This window comes from Perca flavescens, chromosome 1 (genome assembly GCF_004354835.1).
Source record: "Perca flavescens isolate YP-PL-M2 chromosome 1, PFLA_1.0, whole genome shotgun sequence".
NCBI classification, from domain to species: Eukaryota; Metazoa; Chordata; class Actinopteri; order Perciformes; family Percidae; genus Perca; species Perca flavescens.
Window position 1 is genome coordinate 38394831 of NC_041331.1, and position 21591 is coordinate 38416421.

Sequence of the window (21591 nt, forward strand, 5' to 3'; positions counted from 1 at the left end):
ACACACACACACACACACACACACACACACACACACACACACACACACACACACACACACACACGAAAATATTCCATAATCAATACAAGATCAGTATAGGTCTAGTAAAACAGCAGACCAACGTATCTGCCTTTCTCTAACACATAAGCACTCAAACAAGCTACCACAACATACCAGAGGGATCACGTAACCAGACAACCTTCTCAATCTCCCTCTTTACAGCAGCATGTGTCCTGACGTTGGGGCCACAGCGCTCAAACAGGCCCGCTCATTCCATCTCACTTAGCTGAATCAGCGAACAGGAAGCGACCACAAGCTGACAGAGGTGGGAGAGAAGTCAAGGGCGTGGCCCAAAATTTAATTTGGGAGGTACAGAAGGTAGAAGTCCATTAAAATCTCCTGAAGCGCGACTCCATTGGGACAGAGCTTGTTGTCAATTCAAACCAAGCCAGTCAACGAGGATTGAAACGAAATGACCGTTTCAGCAGTTGCGTTCTAAAGCACAGGGAGACAAAAATGTGTTGTCGATTATTTTATTTTTTGTCCGACCTGTGACAATTGCGTCACGACTGCGCACCCCCATTTTCAACCAATGACATAATTTGTCCCGCCCTGGTGGTTAGGGACCTTGGTCATGTGCCATTCACATTAAAGCGCACATATTATGCTCATTTTCAGGTTCATAATTGTATTTAGAGGTTGTACCAGCATAGGTTTACATGGTTTAATTTTCAAAAAAACACCATATTTTTGTTGTACTGCACATTGCTGCAGCTCCTCTTTTCACCCTGTGTGTTGAGTGCTCTGTTTTAGCTACAGAGTGAGACATATCTTTGTTGTCAGTTGCACGTGTGCAGTAGCTAGGTAAGGCTCACATCAGATAGCGGTTTGTTTCTACAACTTCAGTTAGTACAAGGCAAGATTAGCCGGGAGACTTCTTCTAAACAAGGGCGCACTTCCAACTTTACATGTAATACCTGCAGAACAGGGACATGGAAGTGGTTCTTTTGTAGATTATGATGAACTTGTGTGTGTTGTAGCAGTGTTTTGCCATTTAGAATGAGGGGGCTAACCGCTAGCATGGTTTAGCCACCTCGTTTCGGCTACTGACGTAGAAAGCCGTGCAGATTTTGACCAGCTCACCCGGAGACTGAAGGCAGGACACATTCAGAAACCGTATCTTACTCAAAAGAGCATGGATGTTTTTTTATCAAGTTTATATGCGTGTGGAAGCACCAGAGACACAAAATAACACCCTAAATCCCAGAAAAGTGATAAGATTCATAATATGGGCACTTTAAATAGACCCGCCCACGGTGTGAAAGGGGAACATTTTTCAAAGTACTCATCTTCAGACAAAAAAACTGACTTTAACTTTAACAATACGTTTTGCCACTCCACTATGTTGTTTGCTTTGTTCTGCATCTTGACCTTTGACAGGTACAGATTTGACAAAAAAACAATTCATCAACGTATTATTATGACCTTACCTGAATTTAAGAGATTGAAGCGCTACGAAGAACATTTTCTTGAGTCAGAAGTTGAAATACGTCTATTCGTGTAAATGTAGTAAGTGATTGTAAACCAAAAAGGTTACCTCGTTTTGTAAATCCCTGACCTGATGACACGGAGAGTGCAGTAGGGGTGTAAGAAAAAAAAAAATCGATACACTTGAATATCGCGATATTTTATTTTGTAATACTGTATCGATTTTCAAAAAGGCAATATCGATTTTTTTTAAACATTCAAAACTATTCATGTAAGACAGTGGTTCATGTTTATGTTGTGTTTAAACCCCCTACCGCTAGATGGCTATGCTGAGACGCACCACTAGTGTCCTTGCCTAACAGGGCCTAGCAGTGCCTGACTTTTTGCTAGAAGCTAACAACGTAGCTATGGCTGAACTTTGGCCTACTTTAGCATATCAACATTAGCTCACTAAGAACCTGGGAACCACAATCCCAAACTGGCAGTTTGATTTTCTGTGTACTGACTTGTTTACCTAAAGTAAACTTTTGACTTTTATGAACATCATGTCTGTTTTTAAATTAGTTTTTCTAAAATTATACTTAAAAAAACAAAACAATATATCGACTTACGCGAAGTATTGAAATATATCGCAGTATATTGAGTCGTGACCCATGTATCGTGATACGTATCGTATCGCTAGATTCTTGCCAATACACAGCCCTAGTCATCAGTCTGTTCAGCGGTACAAAGCATGGACAGTGAGTTTCTCAGTGATCTCATCAAGTCATTATGTTGGGTGAAATTATTTATACTGTACAAAGTAAAAAAAAAAAAGAAATCGCACGAGCCCCAATGCTGAAGCAGACTTGTTTTAAGACACCGAATCAGCTGAAAAATTATTGTTTGAGTTGTTTGTCTGGAAACAACCTGGCTTTACGTGATTTGTGGTAAAGCAAGTTATGTGTGAACAGCTAAAATCCTGCAATTATGAAAAGGGAAATGAAATAAAAATTAGGTCACAGAATGTGCTGAGTGTGTAGCAAAAAGAAACAAGCACCAGCATTATTCAGGCCTAAAAACTAAATTTGATGACTAAGGCTACGTTCAGACTGCAAGTCAAAGTGGCCCAAATCCGATTTTTTTCAGATCAGATTCAGGCCACTTCCACATGTGGTCCTGAATCAGACCCAGATCTGATTTTTTTCAATGCAACCGCAGTGTGAACAGCAAAGGCGGATTTGATGTGACTTTTACCAAAAAAAAAACTCGCTGCGCCCTCTCTTCCCCCGCGGGGAGGCATCGCCAGGGCGGGGATCGGCTCACGTAAAAAGGTGATGTCAGCAACGCACCCCCGACCCGCCTGTAAACACGGACCAAGGAGTTTAACGCGCTCGCAAGTCGGGGTCGCCCCGTGGTGCAATGAAAGTGAAATCCGGCGTACGCCGGCTGAGGTGGGATCCCGGTCCCTCGGGGTCGGGCGCACCACCGGCCCGAGTCGCCGCACCGCCGGGGAGGTGGAGCGTGTGCGAGGGCGAAGCCAGAGTGGTGGAGGCCCGTCACACAGACCTCTGCAGTGAAGCTGCAGCCATAAACCCGCAAATTTGTCTCTCTTTCTCTTCAGTCTTCTCCTCAGCACCTGCGCATTAATGTTATGGCTGCCATTACACAAACATTTTAATAAAAAATAAATAAAAATAAAAGCAAAAATGCTGACTTCCTCCATAACCTCCCTAACTTTAGTACAACAGCGTGCTGCGTCTGAGGTCATCGTTAGTGTTCTTTTGCGCATGCGGGTCATTTCAAAACCGCAAACAGTTCACACTGGAATCTGATATAGGCCACATTTTAAAAGGTAATGTGAACAGCCAGACAAAAAAATCTGATCTGAGCAAAAAATCAGATTCAGGCATTAAGACCTGCGGTGTGAACGTAGCCTAAATGTTTGCTTATGTGTTCATTTTTCTTTGTTCTGTCTGCAGTACATCAAACTTCCAGAAAACCATAACGTAGTGTTAAATGAAGTCTTTGTAAGTCAAGGTCAATTCAAACTAAATCATTTATAAGCGTAACATAAGAAATAAGCATAGAGTATTTTTAAACATAGGTCTGTAGTTGGCCAAAAGAGTCACTGCAATTGCTTGAAAAGAGGTGGATAGACCAAGGATAGGGAAATGGCTTTCACAATTAACAGCAACTCTGCCGTTAGAAAAGACCACGTATGCGATAAGAGGTAAGCAACCAATTTTTGATAACATCTGGGACCCCTTTAGAAATGGTCTTAAAATAAAGACTTGTCTCGTTTGTTGGAAACACCTGGGGACGACCCATAAGTAGCCCTCTGCAGTTCATTTGGGAAAAATGTGTACGGACCGGTGTTGAATTAGCCTCGTGAGACCGTCCTGATCCCATAAGCTCCAGTTTTCCACTCGCAGATCAGTCTGGCATCTTGAGATAGAGAAAATTTGGAGCCGTTCGCCAAACGACCGACCAATCAGCGTTGGTTTTGAGGCGGGTTTAGGTGTGACGCAACGAGAAGCGACTGTTCGGTCTAAACAACGTGGCGGCTTCCACGGATGAGATGAGCGTAGCTATCGCGGAAGTTTTATCCGAATTAGAAAGTATTCCTTCATTGAAAGAAGAGCAAAAAAAAAAAAAAGAAACATCACTGGAGGCTTTTCTTGGAGGAAAAGATGATTTTGCTCTTCTCCTGACTGGTTTCGGCAAGACTTTGATCTGATCGGTTGATTTGGCCCGTCTATCACCAACTAGATGTGGTGATAGACGGATGGTTTATCCATTCAGCTAACCAGTATTTTTGCCCCTTCCCAAAAGTTCTCAAACGGAAAGTTCCCAGATGGATATGCTGAGCAAATGCTCTAACCTAACCTGGCGGAGTCAGGTTAGTGTTGAATGACCACTATCTAAATGTATGTGTAGTGCACACTTGTGAGTATGAGCAGTGCACGGTTGGTTTTGTACTTATTCCCCCCTTTTTTATGTGAAATATTTGATTATGTATTTAAGTTCCTTTTTTCTTTAGTTATTTATATTTCTTTATTTGTGTTGTTGTTTTGTTGTTAAGTCTTGGTCAGGGTTTGATGGACATGGGTTCTGCAGGGTTTGGGCCAGGGGCTGTGAGTCCCAGTGGTTATATGCAAATGTTATGTCTGAAAATAAATAAAAGATACTTTATAAAAAAAAATAATTTATAAATCAAGGCAAACGTGACAATATTTGTCTTCTTGTCCGGCGCAACCTGTTAAGTGTACGTGTCCTAGTGTTCATTTTGTCACCTATTTTTAATTTAGTCTTAGTCTTGTGCCAAATGTCCTTGTTAGTTTTAGTCATATTTAGTCATTCACAGATCGCTTTGGTTAGTCAAGTCTCGTCATTTTACCCCTTCTTGTTCGCTCGGGTCGGCTGACCAGGCACTACTGGTCGTCCCCAAAACCAAACGTAAATCCAGAGGTGACCGTGCGTTACGTGGCAGCGCCGAGACTCTGGAATGAGCTGCCTTTGCACATCAGACTGACTGAGTCTCTTCCTGTTTTTAAATCTCGTTATAAACTTATTTATTTTCTTTGGCTTTTAACTCAGTTTGAGGGTTGACTTTGAGTTTTGTATTGTTGCATTTATGTTTTACTGCTTTATTATTTTGTGCCTCTGTTGTATGTTATTGTTTATTTATAGACTGTGTTCAGCACTTTGGTTAACAGTGTTGTTTTTAAGGTGCTTTATAAATAAAGTTGGATTGGATTCACATATCGCTTTTGGTTAGTCAAGTATCATCATTTTAGTCTAGTTTTAGGCCAAAGAGAACTCAAGGTATCTTAGTCAAGTTTTAGTCAAAACATTTTAGTCTTTTTTTTTTTAAATAACAAATTATTTCTGAGATTATTTCTGATTTATTTACTTATATTTATTTATCTGATTATTTCAGCGAGAATGTGTAGCTCACCTCTCTGTCACGCATGCACCACTCACTACAGTACCACACAAAGAATACATCGAGAGAGCACGTCCACCATCAATGGCCCAATCAAACTCTCTCTGTCGAGCTGATCGTTAAGAAACAACAAATCAATCCCGAATAAAAAGACCATCAGCAGATCGGTCGTCAGCTGGCCAACGATACGCAAATGAGCACAACAGCAGAAACAATGACAGCAAGCAGTCAGACGCGCTGGTCATTACACGCCATCAGCAGAAACAGGAGAGGAAACAGAAAGACAGCGATCTGAGTTCAGAGACAGGTAGAGTTTGGAGAGAAGGGCTTTATGTAGAGATGAACCGATTGATGCCGGCCAATTCCGGTCACCAGCCAGTCAGTCGGACATGTGTGAGGATATTGGATGTGAAAAGAAGGAAATGTGTGTGAATTTCCCACACCAGGAGTAATTTATATAGTTCTATTTTATAGTGATCGATTATCTATTCAAAACATTTTCTGTGTTCTATGCAAAATGTTCTATTAAAGAAAAAATAAAAAATTTATATTTGTGTGTGCTGTAAAGTGGTTAGAAAATACGAAATCGGAACTCAATGAAAAATCGGAAACTGGAGTCGGCCTAGAATATCGGTGCATCTCTAGTTTTCGGAGAAAAGACAGAGAGAGAGGCTGGCCGCAACAGCACAAACTCATTCGGAATATTTTGAAGTGCCTGAATATTCTATCTCATGATGGAAAAGTAGAGACGATTGTAGACGAAAATGAGGAGAGATTTTATCTTAGTTTTTATTTTGTGCAAAACATTTTAGTCTCGTCTTTTTTTCGTCAACAATAATGCATTTTAATTTAGTCTTAGTCAGCGTTTTTGGACACTGGTGCAGTCTCGTCGGCGTCTCGCCTTAGTCGTGGAAAAAATGGTTGTTGACGAACATATTTTAGTCTCGTCCCATCTGACGAAATTAACACTAACGTGTCCAGTGTGCAAATCAATAATCACACGCTGAAAAAAAAAACTAAAACTAGCCTCTTTCACCCATAGACACACAGACGTTTCTTTCATGTTTCATTTCCACCTAGAAAGCAGTCTTGCTAGCTGGGAAATTAAGATGACTGGGATTCAAGTATCACCACAAAGATCAAAAGACGATGTCTCTTTGACTCACACACACGATGCACTGTATTCTGAAAACTAAAAAGATTTTTTTTTTTAAATGTGTTGGGGGGCGACTGAGGAAACGTCATGTAGTGTTGTGCTCTTTCATGTCTCCAGCTTCATATTAAAACAGTAGCAAAGACCAGCCTGCGTTAACTGCAGCCACTGCCCATTGTAAACCCCGATGGAAACTTGCTGTAATATGTGCGAGTGTCACTGCCGGGCAGGGCCATTATGTCACCCCAGTGTAAGCCAGCAGATGTGTTAACGCAATCAGATGTTGCCATAGGTACACACAGATGCCTGCTCTCCATCGCAGCACTTCTTTCTATTTTTCATGAGCCCAGTTGGTTGCCAGGGTTTTTGTTTCCATGGCCACGCTGCAGTCTGATGCAACAAATCCCAGCCAGAAGACCCCCTTGGGTGCCTTGGCGCGATACCGACCCATAGAGAAAGCTATAGCCATATTTCTATGGCTACAGTACTATAGGCTGGCACACAGACTGCCAGCCACAGTGCCAGCTGAGCTAACACTATGCACGACCCCAACCTCCTTCCACAATTGTTTACTGACTGGCTACAGTTCAGCGCAACACTTTGCACAGTTTCATACCATCAGTGATTCAGCTAAAACTACTCTTGATGGATCGCCCAGAATGTTTTGGACAGGAAATGTCTCCTAATGTTTGCGTGGAGCCCATGTGTTTTTGTCCCAGGGTCAGGGACAACAGTCCTTTGGGAAAACATGCCCTTGAAAGCCCTCTGAATTTTTTAAATGAGTGGGCAAAAGAGAAGAAAAAAAAAATGAGTAGGTTTGTAAATGGGACCACCGTTTCTCTCTTTCTCATCAGGAAACTAATGAGTATGCAGCCTGAAGCAGGAGGACTGTGACACTTAACAACGGCATCGACTAGAAATACCATAAAAACTCAACTATTAAAGTGTAGAGGATCTATTGCTTGAAGACGAAAAACAGCTCCGTTCTCTTCTGTGCCAATTCCCAGCAGTTTGAAATATGTTAAAATGAATCTTAGCGATACAAATTAAAGTGTTTGTTTGCTAAGATTCATGTCAATGTATTATTTTGTAGTTCCTTGACCTCACAGTAAGACAGACGTGAGGAGACAAATGCATACCGAGAAAAAAAAATAATATGAATGAATAAATGAATGCCTGGTCTGTCAATGCCTGTAAATGCATCTTCATGACGTCTAAGTGGATGATGTAGCAGTTGAAAGTGTCTGAGCGGATGGCTGTCCTACCTGGGTTGTTGGCCTCTCCCTCCAGGACCTGCAGTTCGGTGCACTCGGCGAGCGAGTGCTCCAGACAGAGCTGCAGGAAGCGGGCCTGGGTCCGGCTCACCCTCTTCAGCAGGGACAGCAGAGCCACCGTCTGCTCGCACTCATTCCACCCCTTGAACCAGCTGGCTAGCACGCCCACCTGATCGCGAAACATCATGGTCTGCGAGGCAGGGGTGGGAGGGGGGCTGACTGTGGTGGTGCCGGGCTGAGAGGAGCGACCTCCCCCAAACTTTACACTGATGGTTTTGGGGTAAAACTGATGGGAGGATGACAGTGGTCTTAACAGGTGATTGTTGATGTTTCTATACACAGGGAGGGGTCAGTCAGTTGGTGGGGGGGTTCAGCTGAAGCTCTGTGATGCCATTCTTAGCTTTGCCGGCGGCTAGGGCAGCAGTCACGGTTAGGCCTTCTGGTGCCAAAATTTGTTTTGCCTGCAGTTGGTGCTGCATATATTCCTGCTGGAGGGGGTTTCTGCAATGTCTTGTCCTGTCTGATAATCTCCCTTGGTGTGTGTGTGTGTGTGTGTGTGTGTGTGTGGGGGGGGGTTGCAAGGCTCTCTTCTAGCTAGGCATTAGGTGATATGAGCTGCTCTCTGTTGCTTTGTCGCTCCCAGAGGGACTGAGATTTGATGAGTCAGCTTTCTTCCAGCACACACGCTGTGTCACATCAGCACATTAACCTCACTGGCATTTTTCTTCAGGGAATCCCTCTTAAGCCTGCAAGAGGATGTTAGAAGTTAAGGGAGTGGGGGAAAAAAAACACACACACATTTGTAACAGACAATGCTCTCTGTGGCTCTTTGTATACACGTCTCCCTCTTTTTTATACATATGCAATGACTTTTACAGTGAGAGAAGACGGACTCGCTAGAAATGCGACAGCGTCCCTGTTGCTTCAGCTCTGCAGACTTTGTGCTAGCTACTGCAATAGTGGGGGGGGGAACAAAAACAGCCTTCAAAAACTCATACAAGCATTTATAGGTCGCCTCCTCGCCATCGCCTATGGGCTTGTGGCATTCACCGCCGAGACAAAAATAAATATTTTTTCGTTTTTGGTATCCACCCATTCCTAAAAATACAGCTGTCGGTACTACTGGCGCTGCATCCCGGAATTTTTTCCAAAGGAAGGACGCCGGGTTACCGACGGCGGCCGTTGGCAGGGCTGTGTGCTGCTGTAGAGACGTTAACAGCGACTTCCCTCCGTTATTTTAATGACAGGTTAGTCTTATGAAGCTGTATTTTAAAACCCAGCACTGCCTGTAGTTGTGAGTTTTAGCGAGAAGAGAAGAAACACCGGAGAGTAAGCTAGGAGCAGACTACCGCTGTCTAAAACGGTCACTTTGCTTCATCAGCACACACAGGGAATGACCGGGGGCGAATGTGTGTGTGAGCGGTTTGTAAAAAGAACAAATACAACCTTATCTGTAGCTATCCCCCATATTTATCGCTATTTCTACGGTATCCCCTTTTCTGTCTAGATATTTCCCATGGAAGAACTATTTAACTTTAACGTAAGTTAACGTAAGCAAAGTTACTATTCCGAACACCGTCAGCAAAACGACTAACATAAAATGATCTTTCACACCGCCGCGCGATAACTCGCAGCCTCCAGTCATTTCAATGAGGAGAAAGCGGCAGAAGTGAAACGGTTTTCTTTCTGCCGCCCAGAGTGAACTTCTGGCGGTAACCGCCGGGCGGCAGGAACCGCTTCTAATAACGCTTTGCTTATTCGGAAACGCTCGTGCAGGTATAGGCGGTTGTCAGGGCGGTATAAAAATCCCTTAACCGTTGCCACTAACTCAAATGAAAAAAAAATTTAGCTAGTTAACTGGTAAAAAGGTGTCATTTTAACATTAAGTCTGGTTCTGACAGACAGCAAGGTTACGTTAGCATTTTCTTTCTTTGGATAAATACTGAAGCCGAAAAAGGAGAGTGGTCAAAACAACGAAATCTGTTTTTAGAAACTTCAGTTTGAATTGTTGGAGAAACGGTTAACCGAGCTGGATGGTTCTTACCTCCTGGAGCAGTTTGCATCGTTTTGTTTGTCTCAGGTCGGGCGACAGGCTCAGCTTTTATCGGGGAGCGGTGCCCCTTCACTCCGGGTCTGTGGGATTTGCCATCTTGACTAACTTTTCCTCTGTCTCTCCCCAGCAGACGGACTGCTCGGCTGCTCTGGTCTAAAACACCACGGTCAAGATGAACGGAAGCAGCGCATAACTTCTGGTAAAAGCTTTCAAAATAAAATACTGCAGTGCGGCGAAGCCAAACAATTGTCCACATAAAATTTCACTTGACTTGAGAGCAACAATGGAATTATAAAGCGTGCAAATATAATACAACAATAAGCTGAAAATCCAAAATATCCCAAAATGCTAAATAAGGTTAACAGTAATGATCATTAAATATAAAGAGATTATAAATAAGGATCATAATAAAATATAAACAGGTTAATGGTAAGGATACTAAAATATAAACAGGTTAACGATAAGGATTATACATTATAAATAGGTTAACAATAAGGATCATGCATTATAAACAAGTTATAGATTAGGATCTTAAAATATAGACAGGTTAACAGTATAATCAGTGTAAAGCACTGTGGGTTTACATGTAATGAAAGGTGTTATACAAATAAATTGAAATTGGTGGGCTCCATATAGCCTAGATATGTACACGCAATGTCAAATCTAAAGTAGCCTACAGGTAAGTGTGAATAATGAATTTGGGCAAACGACTCTTGACGACAACAATGACTGATCATAATAACATTACAAGCTGTTGTGCTATTTAATACAATTATTAGAATCAACTGCTGCCAAGAACTTTCATAGTTAAAACAAATCGTTAAGTTTTGTTCATTCAGGTAGTTTTCATTAGATCAAGATCTCTTTTTATAAGAGAGATCTGAGAACAAATTATATATATATATATATATATATATATATATATATATATATATATGACACAGCAACATTAATTAAAACATTTATATAGTAGGAATAAAATCATTTTAAAATGTTTTATTATTACAACGTTCACATTTAATATTTCTAAATTAAAGATAAGACTTTAGAACAACAGGCTACTGTACAATCATCTACCAAAAAGTTTTTATACAGTTTGCCATATATTCATAGTTCTACCAAAACAAAAGGAATACATGCACTTAATCTTACTATCTTGGTGTTTTTTTTGTTGTTGTATGCAACCTCAATCAACAGTTTGACAAATGCCAACGGGTTTTATTTTGAAGGCAAGCACATGTAAACATCCGGTTGCATTTCTGCCGCCTTGACGCAGGGAGGCTCACGCTGCTCGTTTCCACATGCTAATCATTAACAGCGGAGCATTACGTCAGGGGCTTGGCAGCGCGAAGAAGCACCAAAATAGAGAGAGAGAGAGAGAGAGAGAGAGAGAGAGAGAGAGAGAGAGAGAGAGAGAGAGAGAGAGAGAGAGAGAGGGGGAGGAAGCGACGAAACTGCAAGAAAATGTAAGAAAAAGAAATAAGACAACCAGACATGAAGCTGAATGTTAAAACAACTCATAGCCTACTGAAATAAGCAGAGGTGGAAAGTAGGCCTACACTTCTAAAGTTTACTTTTAATTGGCCTACGTCTACTTTATATTTATACAGCTATAGTTCTTTACGGATTAACTTTATATTAAAACATACAATGAGTTTCAGTGGTGAAATTACATTAACCCAGTAACTACTAAGTACTCCGATCTTCTACTTATTAAAAGTAGCAATAAGAGGAGAAATACTCTGTCACAAGTAAAAGTCCTGAATTCAAAATCTTACTCAAGTAAAAGTACAAACGTATTAGCATCTAAATATACTGAAAGTACCAAAAGTAAAAGTGTTCATCATGCAAAATGGCCCATTACAAAATTATGTATATTATATTGTAGCTATAATCAGTGATGCAATAATGTACTCATTTGAATGACTTTATATACTGCTGGGTAGCTTGTGAATTCCCCCCAAAATTAAGCAATTATAATAAAAATACATCCTAATTATAATGCGTATTATCTGTAATCTGTAAAGTAACTAGTGCTAAAGCTGTCAGATAAATGTAGTGGATTAGAAGTATAAAATAGCATAACATAGAAATACTCAAATAAAGTACCTTCAAATTACACTTACTGTAAGTACAGTTTACTTTAGGTTACTTAACTTTGTACTTGTACAGGTAGATTTGCTTTGCAGCAAAAATATGAAATCCATTTTGGATATCAGGATATGAGAGAGAGAGAGAGAGAGAGAAAGAGAGAAAGAGAGAGAGAGAACTACATACATTTTCTACTTTCTACTTCACTACAATAGAGACACATTTTGTACTTTTAACTCCACTTCATTTTTTTGACAGCTTTAGTTACTTTACAAGTTAATTCATTTTGCATAGCCTAACACATGAAGAGTTTATAAAATATGATGGTTTTTTCATAAATTAAAATGTTCTTATATATTGTTGGGGTTTGGACTGTTGGTTGGAAAAGTAAGTCCTGCATTCAAAACCCTATTTCAGTAAAAGTATGTAAGTATTATAAGCAAAATGTACTTAAAGTATGCAAAGTAAAGTAGGCTATGGATTGCAGTAAAATGTCCCCTGTCAGTGTTTTCCTATTATATCTGATGTTTCTGGATTAATATTCCTGCTGCATTAATATTCATGTTGCATTTCCCTGCTGTAGATGTTTAAGGTTGTGCTCATTTTAACTCCTTTATATACAGTTGGGTAGTTTAATCTATACAGCAATGCATCATGGTCTATATGATCATTATATGTTTGTAGTGTCAACCCTTGTGTTGTCTTCCCGTGGACCATGCACCTATTTCTTTTTTTCTGGGACAAAATGTTTAATGACAACTTTTTTTTCAACCTTTTGTTGTTCTTTTTCAACATTTGTCACTCACCCCCCCAGGTTTTTAGTCACTATATTTGAGTTTTTTGTAAAAAAATTTCAGCGATATTTTTTGAGGTTTTGTCGTTTTCTTTTAAGTGATTTTTTTAAATGTTTTTGTCGATTTTTTCCCCCGTGCGTTTTTCAAACTTCTTCCAACATTTTTGTCACTTTTTTTTCCAACGTTCTTTTTGTCACTTTTTTTCAAATGCTATAAAATTAAATAAAACACCCAAATTCAATAAAAGTAGTGAACTGATCATTTATTTGAACTGTGAAGAGCAGGGGTGTAGCACAAAATACTGGGCCCTGTAGAAAGGCATTTTCTATGGGCCCCTCCCCGCATCCACAGCTATTCATTCTAGCATCTTTTGGGGCCCTCCTCACATGAGGGCCCTGGGTACTCAGTCCCCCCCCCCCCAATTTGGGTTCACAATACATTTTGGCCCGCCTAGTTGTGCGCCACACCAAAAACACAGGAAAGTGTTTTTTTTAAACTGCAATTACCTACATTCAGCACCAGGACTTCTTTTGATATTTGCAAGTAAGACATTGTGTTACAAAGGATACTACTATCCCTCAGTGTCAAATTATTACACGTGTAGAGAGACAGCTCTTTCTACAGAAATCTGGTAAGTCTATCAGTTTATTCTATAATATCCTTAAGGGATATAACACCACAAACACTTATTTCCTGAAAGGCTTATGGGAAAAAGAACTTTATGTTAATATAACAGATGGTGACTGGAGCGATGCTTGGAAAAGTGCAGAAACGCTGTGTGTTTGTAACTGAGTGAGAGCCATGCAACTGAAGCTCCTGCACAGGGCCCATATATCTCCCTCTCAACGCCATACATTCATCTCTAATTCATCTCCACTGTGCCCCAAGTGTAAAATAGAAACTGGTAGTCTTACACATTGTTTGTGGTATTGTCAAAAAGTGCAGCGGTTCTGGCAGGTCATTGGGCAGGAAATCGATAAGATTCTATCTACTAATAGAAATAATAATCCCTTATGTCTGTTACTTGGCATATCTGATTTGTCCATTACTGATACAATTAGAAGAAAACTTCATCAAACACTTGCTTTCTGTGCCAGGAAGTGTATTCTCTTAAATTGGATAACGGATAAAGCTCCATCCAAGGTTCAATGGCAAAGGGTGACTCTTGAATATGTTGCTTTGGACTACATGACGTGTAAACTACACAGCAAAGATGATGTGTTTCGAAAAAGATGGGATCCCTTTTTGTCATATGTCGGTTTAAATATCTCTACCATTCTTGCAAGATGGTGTTTATCATAGCTCTGCCTTGTAAATGACGTCCCAGCATTTAATTAACATTATCTCTGTGTACCTGTCTTTGGCTATATGAATGCATTATGCTCGGCAATGTACAGTTGGTTTATTTTACTTTTATTTTACTTGATTATTTTATTGGTATAGGATGACTCCTGAATCTCTCGCCTGTATAAATTTTATGAATTTAAATGTCTGTGTGAGCCGAATGTATGTTTATGTTGTATGCAGGTTATGTTTGTTTCTGTCATATTTGAAAATTTAATAAACATTTATGAAAAAAAAAAAAACTGCAATTACCTGAGATTCTAAGCAGAATTTCTGAGTCTGAGACTCGGAAATTCCCCCAGAAGCAGCAGAGAGAGTTTTAATATTCAGGCTGTGAAACAGGTTGTTGTTTATAAAAAAAAAAAAAAAAAAAAAAAAAAAAAAGGATCATTGTTTTGCTTGATTTACTAAATTCTAAGGAACTCTTTTGATGACTTTTCTAGGGCTCCATGTCAACAAAAATGCGACAAAAAGCGTACAAAAATGTCGGAAAAAGCAACAAATTTACAAAAAGGTGACAAATGTCTGAGAAAGCCACAAAAACGTCACAACACATACGACAAAAATGAGGAAAAGAGCTACCAAAATGTTTTTAAAAAGTGACATGCAGTAACAAAAGCACGTCAATAACATGATTGACAGCCCTGCTGTAAGTGTAGCGGTAAACCAATGAGTGTGCTTTAGCTCCGCCGTGTGGCTCTCTAATGTTGTTACATTACAAAGACGCCGCCCACTTTAAACTAAACCGCACACAAACACATCCAAAAACATTTTAATATCATAAAACGGGAGAAAACTGAATTTTGAGTTTGGTTATCAGCACTTTTGCAAATATTTTTCTCAACACTTTATAAAAAAAAATACTCATATTATTATCCGGCAGTGAAATAATGCAATCTTATCAGTTTGGAAAATAGCGCTATGTGTGTTTGTTCAAATGTAAATATATAAAAAAATATATAGGCCTGTATAATATTAAATAGAAAATATATTTGTGGATATTATTTTCGGTGTAGGCCTATATAATAGTTAATGGAGAACGTATAGGCTGTATTTTGGATACGTTGAAGGTTTCAGTCGGATTGTTTTGTGCGCGAACAGGAAGAAAATGCACTTCCAGTTGACTAAAAAAAAAAAAAAAAGAAAAGAAGAAGAAGCTAAAACCAGATAAGTGGGAGTGTAAACACACGCTGCTAGGACTGAAGGGAGTTTGGCAGCGAGTGATTAAAGCTGCTGGTCAACCCGTCACGTATTACACGTAGCGGACTGGAAACGAGGAAATAGGGAGTGAGACTTGGCATCGGTTCGCCGCCTTTCACTGCCCCCCCCCCGCGCCCACCCCCGCATATTCCTCTGATAAACTCCAGGAGGTAAGCTAATTATCCAGGGCGTGTGGTGTAGTTTTTAGACGGACTTCGTTATGATGAAGGAGAAGCTGCTGCCGCTCGTCCTCCTCCTCCTCCTCTCCGTGTCCGGCTGTGCGGACAGCAGGTGCTTCTGTCAGGTCAGCGACCGCCGCTCACACACAATATTATCACATATTTGATATTCGGCATATTTAATACTCTGCGTGTAGTTTCCGTTGTAATGTGACTGTCTACCCTCTTCAATAGGCCTACCTGTGTTTAAGACACCCACCTACTAGAGCAATTAAGTATCCGAACCTGTGTTATAAACAACACATGTAGGCCTATGTGGTCAATTATACACGCCTTTATTAATGGTGGTGAAAAGTAATTAAGTACATTTACTCAAGTGCTGTAGGCCTACTTTATTTATTTTTTAATTTGTATTTTATTAGTGTTCAGAATCTCACATAGGTACACCTATTTCAGTTGTTCAGATTCTATGACAAACCATGTACTTATTCTTTTACTGATTCAAGTGTTCAGATTAGAAGATGAGATAAACAAACAGGCATACACATGAACCAACAAGAATAACACCATAATAACAGAACTATAAATAAAATAGGGAGAAATCATTTTCAGTAAATCAGGCCATTTATCGGAGACATAGGCTAGTTGTACCACTTCTGCCAGTGTTCAGGAAATGTTTCCATTCTTCGGTTGACATGAGCTGTAATCTGCTCCGTTCTGTAGATTTCTGTTACAATATCTCTCCATGAAGTAATAGTTGGACACTCTGGCAGTAGCCATTTCCTGGTGATAGTCTTCTTACTGGCAACCAGCATTGCATTTGTCAAGTGTTTGTCCCCTTTTCATCTGTAGGCCTACTTAAGTAAAAAGTTGAGGTACTGTACTTTACTTGAGTATTTTAATTTTTAGGCATTTGTGTCATCATTTCCCTTCTACTTGCTTTCCATTTTAGAGGCAAATATTGTACCTTTTACTTCCCTACTTATCTGACAGCTTTATATCTTTACAAATTAATGTTTGCACACAAAAAATGTCGATTAGTTGATCTATATATTATTGGTTGGTCTATAAAATGTCCAGAAAATGTCGATCAGTGTTTCCAGAAGCCCAAGATGACGTCCTCAAACATCTCGTTTTGTCCACAACTCACAGATATTCAGTTTACTGTCACAGAGGAGTCAAGAAACTACAACATAGTCACATTTAAGTAGCTGGAATCAGATCATTTTTAGTTTTTATAGACTATATATAAAAAATGACTCAAACCGACTAAAAGATTATCAAAATAGTTGGTAATTAATTCCATTGTTGGCCACAAATCGACTTACTGATAAATCTGAAAGAAATGCTCAGTAGATGAGAAGTCGTGCGTGTGTTTTTGTGTCTGGCGAAGGTCACGGGAGACCTGGACGACTGCACCTGTGATGTGGAGACCATCGATGGCTTCAACAACGACCAGCTCTTCTCCAAACTTCAAACTCTTCTGGAGTCTGACTATTTCAGGTTCTACAAGGTGAGGCGACCCGATGGATAAAACTGACACACAGACACAGACACACACGTAACGTAATAGTAGCAATGATTAACAACACCTAATTAACGAAGACTCAAAGTATATAACAATAGGCCTAACTAATAACGCAAAATGATGCATCATGAACGTATACATTTGTACAATGGATGAAGGAGAGTGATGCCACTCAGCTTCAGTTATCAGACCGTAAGTTTATCTTAAATGACAGCATTTAAACTGAACTTTCATTTGGACACCACCCTCATTTTACAAAAAAACAGGGGGAACTGTAATTATGAATTAATCAATCATTTAAGTGTCCACAGCCAGATATTTCTGCATCATGACACACACACACACACACACACACACACACACACACACACACACACACACACACACACACACAGGGATAAGGAAGGTAAGAAGGAAGGAAGGGGGTGGATACTAGAGTCAGACTGGAAAGTTCACTGGTGTCAACTGGAGGGTGAGAAAATAGAGAGAGAGAGAGAAAGAAGATTGCAAAATAAACAAGACGGGACAATAATACGTGCAATGTTTGGATCGGGTGCTCCGCAGGTGAACCTGAATAAGGCGTGTCCGTTCTGGACGGTCCGCAGCCACTGTGGTCTGAAGGACTGCGCTGTGCAGCCGTGCTCTCCTGTGAGTTCCTCCTCTCTTCTCCTCTCGTCTACCTTGCCGTTAACAAACCACTCACCTGTATTCACATCAGACTCACTAAAGATTCTGTGTGCCCACAGAACGAAGTGCCAGAGGGGATCAGATCCTCCTCCCACAATAAGGTGAGTAAGGCAGGGTCAGCTGATCAGGAGTCCCCAGTGTGGAATCTCTTTGAGTTCTATGGTCATTTTTTTTTTTTATTTAAAGTGCTCATATTCTGCTTTTTGGCTTTTCCCCTTTATTGTGTTCTATGTCTTTTTTGTGCACGTTCTTTCTTTATTCTTTATTCATTCATTCATTCACGATACCACTTCAAACATTACAATAATACAACTGGGGTACAAGATCAATTGGGTAGAGTGAATGGGTCCCCCAAAGCAGCTAGAAAAGCTGATAGATGGGGGCCCATGATTCAAGAAAGGGTAGTGGTACAGACTATAGAATACACAATTACCACAAATGATGATGAGTAGATGCACGCGAAAGGCGCACCAGTACATACATAACATTACATACACATACACGTTATAAGTTTACAAAGTGAAAAAGCCCAAAGTCCCCCCCCAAAGGGACGTACCATCTCCAACAGAAAACACTGTTCACCAACTGCTCCAAACAGCTCTATTGTAGTCCAGCCTTTACTTCAGAGACAAACGTGGTCACTTTGTAACACACGTTATAATGCTCGCCTAGCTGCTAGCATGGCACGCCCTCATACTCTGCTTCTGAATGGCTAGTAGTCCTTACCTAGCTACTGCACATGTGCGACACAAAGATGGAACAGAAGTGAGATGCCTCACTCTGTAGCTAAAACAGAGAGCTAAAACCATGTAAACCTATTCTGATATAACCTCTAAATACGATCATGAACCTGAAAATGAGCATAATATGAGCACTTTAAATCATACAGGCCAGAGGACTTTCATCTTGTCAGGCCTTATCCTGAAAATGTACTGTAATGTACCGCTGATCCAGACTAATCTGAGAAATGCAGGAAATAGAGAAATGAAGCAGAGTTCATCACCGTCTCCCCCTCACACAGAGTTTTTACCATCAAGCAACCACTCATTTCCAGTACAGTGCCTATTAGTAAGCCCTAAATCCCCTAAATGTTTAAACCAGATTTTGGCAATGTAATTAAATAAATTACTAATTATGGGGATTTCAAAAGCTTTAGGGATTTATAGGAGGTGATAATATAACGGGATTATAAAAAATAAATAGATTTTTTTGGCCAACTCTAACACATTTTGGGATAATAAATAAGTAATTCTGAGTAAACTGTAAGAGATTTAGGGGTTAAGAGGCAGTATGAAAAATTACATTTGAAGAAGTAAACTCTGGAGGTGTGTGTGTGTGTGTGTGTGTGTGTGTGTGTGTGTGTGTGTGTGTGTGTGTGTGTGTGTGTGTGTGTGTGTGTGTGTGTGTGTGTGTGTGTGTGTGTGTGTGTGTGTGTGTGTGTGTGTGTGCAGTATTCAGCAGAATTAAACGAGCAGCCGGTTGAGTGTGAGCAAGCAGGGCATCTCGGAGCTGTAGATGTTTCTTTAAGGTGAGTCTCAATAAGATCACTGTTAATCATTAAATACTAACTATATACTAATACTTACTACTTGAAAAATTTGGAGTCATATTAGGTTTATGTCTAATATAAAAAAAAATAAAAATAATTGAGCCAAACGGGCAAAGTTTGAACCAACGGACTTCTCTGTTTTCATTTCCAGCGACGAGACCAGAGAGGCTCTGCTCAACTGGAGCAGACACGACGACGAGGCCGAGCGCTTCTGCGTGGTCGATGGTACTTTTCTTTTTTTTTTAAGATTATTTTTATGAGCATTTTAGGCCTTCATGTCTGACAGGACAGCTGAAGACATGAAATGGGAGAGAGAGGGGGGGGATGATTGATTGATTTTTATTGATCCCAAAAAAAACATTCAGCAATAACTATCAGACACACATCACACATACAGAATATACATGAAGTAAAAGAATACAATATACATTAAATAATAATAATAATGACATGCGGCAAAGGGCCGCAGGTCGGATTCGAACCCGGGCCCGCTGTGCCGAGGAGTACACCTCTATATATGGGCGCCCGCTCTACCAACTAAGCTACCCGGGCGCCCGGTCGACGGTACTTTTCAATCAGCTGAGCAAAAAAACGGATGAACAAAGATAAACAAACTTTTGTGTATTTGATTCAGTGCACACTAGATGTAAGACTGCTCGATTATGGGAAAAAAAAATCCTATCCATCCATCTTTGTCCGCTTATCCAGGGTCAGGTTGTCCCCATAAAATCATAATCATGATTATTTTGTTCAGTGTTGAAATCCCGATTACTTAACACAATTGCTTGTTGTTTTCTGGAAAGATGTTGCAATTATTGCACTGAAACAACAGTGAAAACACCTTGAACTGTGAAATTTCTGTTAAGAAAGACATTTTTTTTTTATTCAGAACACAAGATAAGATAAGAGTTTTTGTGATCATTAGAAGCTAAGAAGTCGTGCGTTACTATCTGATCTTGGTTTATTTTATAGTTTATTTTTCAGGGACAATATCTAACATTATCACAACAAGATGTAAAAGATGCAAGGTGTTTATTATTATATCATTATACGTGGATTATTATAACGCTACACAAGTGTCTTCCAGTGTGTAAATATTCCTCCAGCTTGTTCTTTAGTTTTGTTTGGTTGGGATCACATTTGGCTGAAAAAATAAGTCGTTGTTGTGAGTTCTAGCTGACTGTGTTGTTGTTTCCCAGATGAGGAGTCACCGGACTCCCAGTACGTGGACCTGCTGCTGAACCCGGAGCGCTTCACGGCCTACAGAGGACCAGAGGCCTGGCAGATCTGGAACAGCATCTACGAGGAGAACTGCTTCAAGTAAACGCTCGCATTATAAAACAATTACAGCGCAGATCAGAGGGTGATCTTCAGATATTTTGTTGCTTTTCAGATGGCAGTTTCATCCCCAGATGTGTTGATGTCGAATGTTTGTGATAAACTGATGTGTTGAGAAAATTACACACACACACTATGCTGGTGAGCCAGCAGCACACGAACATGCAAAAGATTACAAATAAAAATATTAGGGTGCAAATCCTCCATCATAATAGCAATGCACCAAGGTACTAACGCGCCTGGCTTTTAAAGGGAATGGGAGATGACACTGATTGGTTTATTGCATGTTACGCCCAAAACACACCTATGAATTAATGAAGACACTAAGTACAACCCTTTTGAACCATGCGCCCGGCGCGAGGACCCTTTTTTCCGCCGTCAAACTAGCAAAAGTGGATTTGGACACGCCCTAAACGCACCTGTGCCACCTCACGCCGTGTGATTTGATCGTTAAAATAGGGCCCAGAGTCTTTAAAAACCTCTTGGATCAGCTGGAAAATGCATCGTCACAAAGCTGAAAATAGACATTTTTAGACACTTTTTAGAGATAGGTGGTTCTCACAGGACAGCGATGCTACAAACATATGATGATCTTATAGACCATGATGCATCGCTGTAGATTAAACTACCCAGCAGTATATAAAGGAGTTAAAATGAGCACAACCTTAAACATCTACAGCAGGGAAATGCAGCATAAACATTAATGCAGCAGGAAAATGAATCCAGAAACATAAGATAGAAGAGGGAACACTACTGCATTATACATACCTTTACTTGTCATACTTAAGCAGGTATGACTGTAAAACTGTGTTGGTTGAGCGAGCTAGAGCATAAATGATCAGAGGCAGCGCCGTAAAAAGCACTAATCAGGGCAATAAAAGTCTCTTTTCTCAATTTCTCTCAGAGATTATGTTCTAAACCCAAATAAATACACCCGCCCCCAAGGGGTCGCCTTGTCATATTATGAGTGAATGCAGAGCTTCAT

The 21591-nt window shown here is 40.2% G+C and overlaps 2 protein-coding genes across 5 annotated transcripts in view; one reads left to right on the forward strand and one right to left on the reverse strand.

Moving 5' to 3' along the window:
* Positions 1-10089, reverse strand: part of samd4a (sterile alpha motif domain containing 4A) — a 76848-nt gene extending 66759 nt beyond the window's left edge. For 3 of the 4 annotated variants that reach the window (XM_028577091.1, XM_028577080.1, XM_028577072.1), the window contains exons 1-2: positions 9888-10089; positions 7835-8589 (exon numbers count right to left, since the gene is read on the reverse strand). In XM_028577091.1, coding sequence (XP_028432892.1) covers positions 7835-8030 — 196 coding nt within the window. In that variant the 5' untranslated portion in view covers positions 8031-8589; positions 9888-10089. The remainder of the gene's footprint in view (positions 1-7834; positions 8590-9887) is intronic. The other variant, XM_028577085.1, reaches the window with a different exon arrangement.
* Positions 10090-15266: 5177 nt separating this feature from the next.
* ero1a (endoplasmic reticulum oxidoreductase 1 alpha) overlaps positions 15267-21591 on the forward strand; it is a 13438-nt gene continuing 7113 nt past the window's right edge. The window contains exons 1-7 of the mRNA XM_028579548.1: positions 15267-15629; positions 16898-17017; positions 17597-17680; positions 17779-17820; positions 19171-19247; positions 19420-19493; positions 20468-20588. Coding sequence (XP_028435349.1) covers positions 15546-15629; positions 16898-17017; positions 17597-17680; positions 17779-17820; positions 19171-19247; positions 19420-19493; positions 20468-20588 — 602 coding nt within the window. The 5' untranslated portion in view covers positions 15267-15545. The remainder of the gene's footprint in view (positions 15630-16897; positions 17018-17596; positions 17681-17778; positions 17821-19170; positions 19248-19419; positions 19494-20467; positions 20589-21591) is intronic.